The sequence below is a fragment of the Artemia franciscana genome, chromosome 2, assembly GCF_032884065.1.
Source record: "Artemia franciscana chromosome 2, ASM3288406v1, whole genome shotgun sequence".
Lineage (NCBI taxonomy): Eukaryota > Metazoa > Arthropoda > Branchiopoda > Anostraca > Artemiidae > Artemia > Artemia franciscana.
Window position 1 is genome coordinate 46,480,807 of NC_088864.1, and position 11,879 is coordinate 46,492,685.

The 11,879-nt window shown below is 35.8% G+C and overlaps 2 protein-coding genes across 2 annotated transcripts in view; both read right to left on the reverse strand.

Annotated features, from left to right (window-relative positions):
- Positions 1–10,170, reverse strand: part of LOC136042767 (replication factor C subunit 1-like) — a 40,253-nt gene extending 30,083 nt beyond the window's left edge. The window contains exons 1-2 of the mRNA XM_065727725.1: positions 10,149–10,170; positions 991–1,220 (exon numbers count right to left, since the gene is read on the reverse strand). Of these exons, the coding sequence (XP_065583797.1) occupies positions 991–1,179 (189 nt within the window). The 5' untranslated portion in view covers positions 1,180–1,220; positions 10,149–10,170. The remainder of the gene's footprint in view (positions 1–990; positions 1,221–10,148) is intronic.
- Positions 1–11,879, reverse strand: part of LOC136042733 (uncharacterized) — a 140,827-nt gene that overhangs the window by 60,943 nt on the left and 68,005 nt on the right. The gene's annotated exons all lie outside the window — the stretch shown is intronic.

The following is an 11,879-nucleotide window of genomic DNA, read 5'->3' on the forward strand; positions in this document are numbered from 1 at the left end:
GAAAACAGTCTTCCTTTTCTCCTTCTGTCTCTCTTTTTTTTTGTGTGTTTGTGCTGTTGCATTGGTGATTTCTCTTTTCATGATAATAGCATTAGCGATTTTGCTAAAATTTACAGGAATTGTTCTAGTTTCAATTGACTTATCAGATTGATACATAGTTATTATGGAATTTGAATAGAAAAAAAATTGTCGGCATTAAATCGCAACTACGTCAATTATATACATCTAGCAGAAATATAAATTAGCACTTCATAAAAAAAAATTATCAGCACTTACATAAAATTTAGTCAATAAAAGAAATGTAAAAAATGGACATGTCGATATGCTTTAGCATTCAGTCTCAAGGAAATACAAGTACCCAATAGGTAGATTCAAATCAAAATAGGCGGCGAATTTTTTTAGAATTTATAAAAAAAAATTCTCTGCCGTCAGTCATATGGAATTATTGAAAGTCCAAGTGCAGAAAAATTTGTTATATAAAGTGAATATATTCGCTTTATATAATTTGTCAGTGTCCGTAACTCCAAGCCAATTGCTAATCTGAAAAAAAATGGCAAGTATCTGAGGCGAGAATTTCTCCAGACTATTTTTACAAACTGTAAGTTTCCTGATGGTCAAAAGAGAGAATAGGTTTTCATTTTCTTTTGGAAACCTGACACTTGGAACCAAGCGAGCATTCTCATTATATGTTGCGTTTAGGCAATATATTTCACTAAACTATAACAATTTTATATAGTTTAGTGAGTATAGCCTGTTTTGTCTTATGGCTGGGGAACCATGTTAAAACTTCTAAGAAGGTTTTTCCTTCTTTTCTTTTGAGGGGGGGGGGAGGCGGGCGGAGTGAAATGTTTTCCTCTGATCCTCAGAAAAGAATACACGCTACATTTTCGTCTTTTTAGGTTTTTACTTTCTCTAGTTTTAAATATTTTATATATAGAGCCTATATAAACGGTTAGTAGAAATTAGTTACCACAATAAATAATCATTTACCCTAATCTGTTCAATCCTTGGTCTTGGCATTCTTAGATCGAAGCAATAGCCAACAAGACTCCGAATTTTTGGATGAGATCTGTCGTTACAAATACAGATGATTGGAATACGACTTGATTTGATTAACTGAATTAATTCTTGTATACCTCCTCTGTCTTCATTGCCGGCCATTCCGTCAACTTCGTCCATAATCAGTAAATGATTCGCAGATGGCTTTTGATCTTTTTGACCTTCAAAATTAAACAGAATAAATTAAGTTAAAACAAAATTTTTGAATGTCAATTTTTGAATTTCAATTCAAGGCCGTATCCAGGTGGTTGGGAGGTTTGACCCCCCCCCTCCCCCAAATGTGTGCCCGACTCGTAAAAACGTTAAAAAATGAATACAACAAATTCTGATGCACTTTTAAGTTGTTTTTTTTTTTTTTTTTTTTTTTTTTTTTTTTAATCTATGATATCTGTCTACATAAGCCTGGCGCCTCTTACAATTTCCTTTCAGCATCTAAGAATGTCCTCTTTGGACATCAAAATCTGAAGTTGGAAAATGGTCTGTCTGACAGTCTGAAAGCTGGAAGTCTGAAGACTGGGGCTTGACGGGGTCTAGAAATTAATTTAGTAAACAGAATAAATTAAGTTAGACCGAAGAGAATAAAATCTAAAGTGCACACGATTTCTTGAGTTTGTAGCTTTATTACTTATTACAAAAAGAAACATAATGTAGATGAAAGAGTACAAATAGAAGGACAAAAAAAAAAAACAACAAACAGAAATTAAAAAATCCTACGAATTATACTTTGACAAAAACAAACTGACTAATGAAAAGCAGAAGACTAAAAGGAAGAAAAGAAAAGAATAAAGGAGAAAAGAAATCTAAACAAATATCCTTAAAATGGCTTAAAAAAATTATAGATTATAGTTGCAGAAAAGTGGAAGTGAAAAAGCTGAATAGACTCCAAGCTTGCAGGTAAGAAACCATATAAGACTTTGCAGGATAGGGACTGTAGGCAAAGCCTTCGTGAGCAATGCAACAACACATGATTACGATAAATAAACACGAGAATAACGATTCCAAGCATAAACAAAAACTAAAAATAGTAAATTTATTTCTAAAATCCTAAAAAAAGCTTTTATCTGAAAATCTACTGAAAAGCAATTTACTGCTCTTAGGAAAAATCGAAAATTTTTAAAACTAACAATGAAGGTTTTTAAAACTAAAGACTTTTATCCCAAATTGGGACAAAACAAACTAAATTTTGTCATTATGAAAAATTAATACTTCTCGTTACTAGAGAAATTTTTTTTTTTTTGAGACTGAAAATGAAAACTTCGGCAAGTTTTAGCAAAACGTGTTTTAGAATAGTTATAAATTGTCATGACAGCCCCGAGCTTTCAATTTTTGGCTTAAAAATTCCAACATTTCTTTAGATATGATATTGAGTTAATATACTTACGACCTATCATGTACAAAAGTTGCCTTAGAATATCCAATGAGCGCTATGAATTATTCAAAATAAATCATGTTCAAGTTCTATTTATTTTCATAAAATAACAATAACAAAAACAATATCCCAAAGGGCTCAGAATGGCCCGTTATTTGGGAAACGGCATACAATAAATAAAGAATCATAAAAACTTGTCATAAACATACTAAACAACATCTAAATATAAATATGTAAGGAAAAGAAATTAACTCACCGGCAGTCCCCACGAAACAGCGACCCTCACATCACCCGATAATAAAATACAAATTAAAATTCACGCGTCATCGAGGATACAACACCAACAAAACAACAACCCAAAAAAAAGGAAAAAAAAATAAATAAACCATAAGAAACATTTAATAAGAAGCCTTTAATAAGAAACTTTTCATCCGTCTCTTAAAGGAGCAAAGTGTTCGTGACTGCCGGATCTCAGCGGGAACCAAGTTCCAAGCACGTCCCACAGTCACGGCCAGGCCGAAGTCTGAACGAACCGAAGAACTAGCTGGAATCATCACATCCTCCCGGTTACGAACGATGTAAAAATTTACTTCCCCTACTAGTTTAAGCAGTCCCAAAAAACAACATGGGAGATCTCCCTGGAAATATTGATATGCCAACGAAGATGGAGATAAAACATAAATATCTTTAATTTTGAGGAGGTCAAGAGGAGTGTGTGTAGCCGACTGGAGAATTCTTGCCGCTTTCTCATAAAGATTGTGAATAGGAGCAAGTACCGAGGGAAATGTGGACATCCACACAGACGAACAGTAACATATATAAGGGTAAATCAGAGAAAAGTATAAAAGACGGAGGATAAGGAAAGGGAATAAACGCTTTAATTTTCGGATGATCCCAAGTCCACGGGATATTTTCACTCTTATTATTTGAACATGCCACTTAAATGATAAATTTTCATCCAAAAGAACTCCCAGGAATCGCACATACCGATCCGGGGGACGACTTATGGAGCCTCTTGGTGTATGAAGCTCAGTAATTATTTACTTATTTATTTATTTTCTTTATTTCCCTCAAAAAATGAGGAGTACGCTACAATATAATAAAAAGAAAAAACAAATGATAACACTTACAATCAAAACCTATCAAATATTCATCCAACACTTAAAAAAAACGATATAAACACTTGCTAAATAAATTAGCCTATAAATCATGAAGAGCCAGAACTGTTACTAAAAAACGGAAATAAATTGTGGCCTAAAAGATTAATTTTCGCCCTATCTTCAAATGTTTTAGATTTTTTCTTTATACAGACTACAGGATCCTTCACATTAAGTTTTAAAACAATCTCAGTGTTACTAAGAGAAAGGGGGAAACCAAATAAAAATTTACAAAATTTAAAATAAGAAACTTTAATGGGCGAAAGATCAGAAGGTCTGAAATTTCGGAAGAGGAGGGACGGGAACAATACGTGAGGCAGAGCAACAGCGCTATACATACGACCAAGGACGTCTCGACGGTAAAGATCCCGAAAACGAATTAAAAGACCAAATACCTTGCGTAGTTTCATCTGAACATGCTGAACCAGGACTGGTTTGAAATCTCTTTTCGAAGCAGCATAAGATAATCCCAAATAAGTGACTATTGGCGACGACTGAAAAATAACACCATTGCCGCAATCGAGAGTCGCCCTGACATCATCCTCTAAACAATTTACAACAAAAAATTGACATTTTTCAAAACTGATAGAAAGGCCCAAACCTTTTAAACAATTAATTAAAATATTAAAATTAGAAACAAGACTAGACTTGGACCGGCTTAGAAGGATAATGTCATCAGCATATGCAATGTAAGACAGATTTCGAGATAATGAAACAAACGAGCAGGAAAGAGAATTAAGGGCAGTAACTAAACAAGAATTGAATATATAAGGAGAAATAATTCCTCCTTGTCTAATTCCTCTACCCACTTGAATTAATTTGGACTGAGATGAAGACGAACTCGGACAGATACGGATCTTTAAACCAGAATACCAAGAGTGAAGGACTCGTATGACAACTAGGAGCAATCCAGCATGGATTAAAGTGAGCAGAGCGGATGCATGAGAAATGTTATCAAAGGCCCCTTTGATATCAATCAAGAGGGCGTATAGTGGTTGACCAGAGATTCTCGCTTCTTCGATAACTTTGCTGAAAGATGCATGGGCATGGTCACATCCCAAACCTCTCTTGAAACCAACTTGATTAGAACCAGTGTCAAGAATTTCAAGAAGATCCTTCAAACACAACTCAAACACTTTCCCAATCATAGAACCCCTAGTAATTGGCCTCCAGGAACTACAAGATGACAAGTCTTTTTTTCCCGCTCTTAGGAATAGGCGTAACTATGCCAATATAGAATGACGATGGTACTAAACCAGTAAAAGGTTGTAAAAGGTTGAAAGTAAAAGGTTGAAAAATGTCAGTAGAGTAATAAGAAAAGAAGAAGGAGCAAGTTTGAGGTGATTAGCAAATAAACCATCATGATCCTTAGCCGACTGCGCCTTTAACGTTTTGATTGCTCCACGTAACATATCCTCAGAAATCCTGTAATCAGTTGAAAAATTCTTCAACCTTTCATCTAATTGCAACACAACACTGTTAGAATCGTGCGAAGTCGAAAACTTAGAAAAATAATTTTCCCACTCTTTTAGCGATGGTGTGGAATTAGCATCAGGCATGTTAGTCCGCCTATTGCCTCGGAGAACATTCCAAAGGAGATTCTTGTCCTTGTCGTTATCAATGTTTGAAGAAGCTTCTTCTATGACCAGGCTATTATGACAACGGAGCTCCGCTTGGAATTCGGCCTTTCTCTTTTTCATTAGCAAAAAAACTGGATGCGAGTCTCTTGGCTTACCGAGGGCCCGCCATTCCCAATACGCTTGTTTAGCCGCCTTATTAGAATTTACCAAAAAAGGATTGAGGCTCCAAAAAGGTTTCTGCGCGCCCAATCTTATCCTATTAGTAAGAAAAACTGCCGCAGCACCATACTTTAAGCAATGGATTAATTCAAATTAAAGACAATTAATAGTCAAAGAGGGATTACAGTCCATTGAATCCAAACTATCAGGGATATAAACTTTATCAATTAAAGTCCCAACTCTTTCTTGGTAAAGCGGTCTAAAATTTGGATTCCAGTCAACCCGATCAAAAAATTTACGAAGCTTATTACCAGAAAAACGAACTGGGGGAGGACGAGAAGGCAAAGGGGGTAAAAGGAACTGAAGCGGCATGTGGTCACTAACGGGGAAATCTTCGATTACACTAACCACAGGCAAAGGATCACTTGGGTTAGAAGAAAAAACATGATCAATGTTAGTTGTACTACCACTCCAATAGATATAAGTAAAATCCTGGGATTTCGGTAAAACAGAAAAATTAGGAAGACAAGAAGATAAAATTGTACTCCTTTCATTTGCTTTATTTGGATCACAGTTAAAATCACCTAAAATATAAGTACGCAAATTTGACTGTAAACTAGAGACAAAACGACTAAGATTAAAACAGCATTGAGTAAACGCATCAAAAGAAATATCATCATGGTAATCAGTCGGAAAATAACAATTAATTAAAACTACATTTGAAAAACTACAAGCTAAAAAAATTGTATCAATTGCTAGAATAGCTGCATTAAGAGACTTGGGCAAAATAGTAGCTAAACCACCGGAGGGACGTCCACCAGTCGGTGTAGCGGGAACAGCAAAAATATCATGCTGAGTAGACAGACTAGAAAGCAGATTCGAGGAACGATCAAGGAGGTGGTGTTCCTGAAGACATAATAACGATGATTTTTCATTCAAAAAACTATGAAGTACAGGTAATTTCTTACCACACCATGACCATTCTAAACACACCATTCCATTACCATTACCACACCATTTCTAAACACACCATTTGAATTAAAGGACGTAATACAAAGTAATACATTCATTTACAAGATTTCTTTAAAATCGGACGCCTAAAGCTGTAAACTGGATGATCATTCGAGCCACAACTGGCGCATTTAACTAGCGCTTGACATGGGGAGTCTTCAGGCGAAATGTGATTACCGCTACATCGGACACATTTGAAACATTCAGATTTACATTGATTTTGAACATGGTTAAAACTTTGACATTTAAAACAACGCCTAGTCTGAATACGATCACGTTCCACTCGGAAAATCTCATAACCGAATTTGATGCCATGTTTGATGTAAAAATGCAGGTATTCTTCTGTTTGAAAAATAACTCTTACAGTTTGCGATTTTCCTAGCCGGTTAAACTCGATTATACCCGGAAAGTCCAATGCGTAGGCACTAACATCAAAATCAATGTCCACACTCCTGATAATTCCAAAAAATCGCCGAGACTTGGAAGTTATTATGCTTTCAGGAAAATTAACCTTTAGATCACAACTAAGCTTCGATGCATCTTGACATGGTACGATACCATAACACTATCCTTAGTTGCTTTAAAATAACGAATATTTGCACACCCTGTCTTATCAAATACTTTCTTGCGGCAGACAGGATCCTTCAGTAGGAGAGTGGGTGGGTTTTTTATCACTATGGTCTCTAATGGGACAGTCTTTAGTGGGAGAGGCGGCCATTCATGGTGGGGCACAGTGGGGGGATTGAAATCAAGATCATTGCCAGGCGTTATTTTTTTCTCTAAATTAGATTCGATACGCTCAATAGAAGAAAGTGTTTTTTCAAGCTTTCGGGAATAGTCATAAACAAGTTTATCAAGCCGGACGCTGATGTCAGGCTTTAATACTGGACATTCATTAAAGCTCCGTGGGACGATTACAGGCCATATGAACTGTTTCGAATCAAGTTCTATGATAACACGCATTATGTCCGAGGCAGTAGTCTTTTCAGCGGTTTTTCCTCTCCTTTCTTGCAATCTACCAGCTTTACGACACAGACATGCGAGCAGCGTTTTTGCTACATTCAACTCCTCTAAACGATAGAATCCTGCCATTGGGTTAGATATTTCATCAACACTTATTCCTACTTTCAACGAATCAAGAGCGAAGAATAATATCGAATTAACTACGACATGCGAAATTCCTGTCTCTAACACAAAAGTCTTATCAAAATCACATGCATTGACTGGCTGGCTTGTGACGTCAGATATATTGTCACTTACAATTATTTCAGTGGAATGTTTATTTGGTCTTGAAATAGACTGGATTGACAAGTCCACGCTTCGACTGCATGAATTTTGAGCTACAGAATTAGTATTAGCGGGAATGGATTTTTGACTGCTGATTATCGGGGATATACAGGGATTATTATTAGAGATGCAAGATTCACGTACTTCATCGTTATTTGAACAGATTAAGCAAATCCAATTCGGTTTTTCTTTACGCTCAATTGGGGAAATGCCTGCACACTGTGGGTGAAACATCTCGAGACATTTTGTGCATTGCAGGGTAATCCCCTTGCCGCAAGATCGACCACAACCAGGACAAATAAATATTGACATTTCTCACTCCTTAGATCTGGGGTTAAATAAGCAAAGCCAAAAAAATGAAATTTTTTTAGTCGAAATCTTTAGCGCTCCATTAAGCTTATAATGCAATAGAATCCTTTATGTAGGTCAATAAGTATAGTAGGGATTATGCGTCACTATAATCCCTATTACGAAATTAAGTAATTGTGGGACAGCTCACACCTTTACGAGAAAAAATAAGAAGGTAGGACTTTTTTACATTTAAAGTTAGTTGATTTATGTCAAACCAAAAGAGTATTTTCTCAGTCATTGCTTGAAGCTTTAGAATAAGGGATGATTCATCCGGAGCTGCAGCACCTAAAGTAGTGTCATCTGCAAATGCTATTAATTCTTCTTGACTATTAGGTGTGAACACCAACGTACTCTGAGAGTAAGATTTGTGACACAATCCACAGCAAACATTCTTAATTGGGGTGTTAAAAAGTCGGTAGAGATCGTTCACATATATGAGGAAGAGGGTTGGCCCAAGAATAGAACCTTGGGGTACTCCGTATTCAATTGGAACTTTTTCGTCTGTAACTTCTGTGGCGATAGATCTGTCAGTTAGGTATGACGAGAACCAAGACAATGCTTCCCCACGGACACCAAAATGACAAAGTTTACCAATGAGAATCTTATGTGTAAGGCTGTCAAAAGCTTTCTTTACATCAAGAAAAATGGCTACAGGAATAAGATTAGAATCTAAAGATCGTCGTATAAACTGAATAAGTCTATTACAAGCATGTTCTGTAGAATACTTTGCGCGAAACCCAAACTGATGCTGATGGAAAAAAAATTTAGCTTCAAGAAATCTCACCAGACGTTTGAGCATTGCTCTTTCAAATATCTTCGAGAACACTGACAGAAGAGAGACCGGTTTGTAGTTCCCAGGGTCCTTTCACCTCCTTTGAAGAGAGCTATAACACAAGCAAGTTTAAGACGTTGGGGAAATACTCCTAGTTCAAATGACCTATTAATCAAGTGGTAAATTGGGATGATAATCGAAGGAAGAATATGTTTAATTACTTTAGCAGAAATTTGGTCGAAACCGGCTGAAGAATTCTTTAAAGACAGAACAATATTTCTAATTTCCTGCACCGTAACCCCCCCAAGAACCATTGATTCCAAGCACGAGGGACCTAAGAACTGCTTCCAAGACTGTGACACAGAGGAATAAGAAACGCTATTAACAGTTTTTTCCGCAAAGAATTCCGCAAAGAACAGTTCTCCGCAAAGAATTTATTCATATGATGTCGAATTTGGCCTTTTTCTGTTACAAGTTGATCATCTACAATGAGAGACTTAGAAACATTAAAATGTTAATAAGGCTATGATAATAAAATATTAATAAAGCTATTATGAGCACCATTCCCCCCATTTTCCGCAGCATGAAGACGTGGATAAATAAAGATTTACAATTATTTAATTAATAACAGACAACAATTAACAATTATACCCTTTTTTTACCCAAACAATTATACCCTAACAATCTACCAGCCTATAATATATTAACAATAATTCACCAAAATTTCATTTAAAGAATCATCCGACACCATCATCGTTTCTAGCTGCACCCTAACTATATTTTATAATGGGGCATTTTAATCTAAAAGAATAATAACAACTTTTGATTGGTCAGCAACATATTTTGCCGATTATTGTACAATCAGAAAGTCCCAAGATTCCAGTGATAAAAAAAAGAGGGCATAAAGGAACACTCCAATCGCTTTGCGTCATGTGACCAAATTAAAAAAAAATATAAATAATTCTGCTGCAATAATCTGGTATGCCCAAAATACTTTATTCGAAATTTTAATGCTAAAGACGAAAACGGTTTAGCATTAATCAGAATGATGGGTATCGTGCAGCAAACACACTTACCACGAGCAGGAAAAAAGACCAAATTCAGAAAAAAAAAAACTATAAATAATTCTGCTCCAATAATCTTGTACGTCCAAAATACTTTAATCGACATTGCAATGCTAAAGACGAAAACTGTTTAGCATTAACCTACATGATGGGTATCGTGCAGCAAACACACTTACCACGAGCAGAAGAAAAAACCAAATTCAGAAAAAAAAAAATATAAATAATTCTGCTCCAATAATCTGGTACGTCGAAAACACTTTATTCGAAATTGCAATACTGAAGGCGAAAACGGTTTAGCATTAATCTACATAAAGGGTATCGTGCAGCAAAGCCACTTACCACGAGCAAAACTAGCAAGTGATTTAGTCAAACAGTTCGTGGTAACGAACTGTAGTAAGGAGCGACCCGGCTCAATAGTAACCAAAACTCTAAAGAATTGAATTTTGATATCAATAGCTACATCAAAAGAATCGCATTTTAATGCTGATTTTAAATATATAAGTTTCATCAAGTTTAGTCCTACCCATCAAAAGTTACGAGCCTGAGAAAATTTGCCTTATTTATGAAAATAGGGGGAAACACCCCCTAAAAGTCGTAGGATCTTAACGAAAATGACACCATCAGATTCAGCGTATCAGAGAACCCTACTGTAGAAGTTTCAAGCTCCTATCTACAAAAATGTGGAATTTTGTATTTTTTGCCAGAAGACAAATCACGGGTGCGTGTTTATTTGTTTGTTTTTTTTTTTTTTTTTCCCAGGGGTCATCGTGTCGACCAAGTGGTCCTAGAATGTCGCAAGAGGGCTCATTCTAACGGAAATGAAAAGTTCTAGTGCCCTTTTTAAGTGACCAAAAAATTTGGAGGGCATCTAGGCCCCCTCCCACGCTCATTTTTTTCCCAAAGTCAACGGATCAAAATTTTGAGATAGCCATTTTGTTCAGCATAGTCGAAAACCACAATAACTATGTCTTTGGGGATGACTTACTCCCTCACAATCCCTAAGGGAGGGGCTGCAAGTTACAAACTTTGACCAGTGTTTACATATAGTAATGGTTATTGGGAAGTGTACAGACGTTTTCAGGGGGATTTTATTTTATTTGGAGGTGGGGCTGAGGAGAGGGGGCTATGTTGGAGGATCTTTCCTTGGAGGAATCTGTCATGGGGGAAGAAAAATTCAATGAAAAGGGCGCAGGATTCTCTAGCATTACTATAAGAAAACAATAAAAATAAACATGAAAACGTTTTTTCAAATGAAAGGAAGAAGTAGCATTGAAACTTAAAACGAACAGAGATTATTACGCATATGAGTGGTTCTAAAAATACTTTAGCATAAAGAGCGAGGTATTTAGGAGGAGATAAATACCTTGCTCTTTATGCTAAAGTATTTTTAGTAATTTCAACTAATTATTCTACGGCCTTTCTGATTCAGGGGTCATTCTTAAAGAATTGGGACAAAACTTACGATTTAGTGTAAAGAGCGAGGTATTAACTAGGGTACAAACCCCCTCGTATACATAATAAAAATATAAGGCTATGAAAGTTTGTTACGTAAGTTAATTCTTAAGTTACGCATATTTTTTACTAATAAAAACGTTCGTTAAAATTAAAAGTTCTAGTTGCCTTTTTAAGTAACCGAAAAATTACAGGGCAACTAGGCCTCCTTCCTCACCCCTTATTTCTGAAAATCATCTGATCAAAACTAAGAGAAAGCCATTTAGCCAAAAAAGGAATTAATATTCAAATTTCATTTTAATAATTTATGTGCGGAGAGCCAAAACCAAACATGCATTAATTCAAAAACGTTCAGAAATTAAATAAAAAAAAAACTAATTTTTTTAGCTGAAAGTAAGGAGCGACATTAAAACTTAAAACGAACAGAAATTACTCCGTATAGAAATGGGTTGTCCCCTCCACAATCCCTCGCTCTTTACGCTAAAGTTTGACTTTTTGCCACAATTCTACTTTTTAAAACAATTAAAAGCTTTAGCGTAAAGAGCGAGGGATTGTGGAGGGGACAACCCATTTCTATACGGAGTAATTTCTGTTCGTTTTAAGTTTTAATGTCGCTCC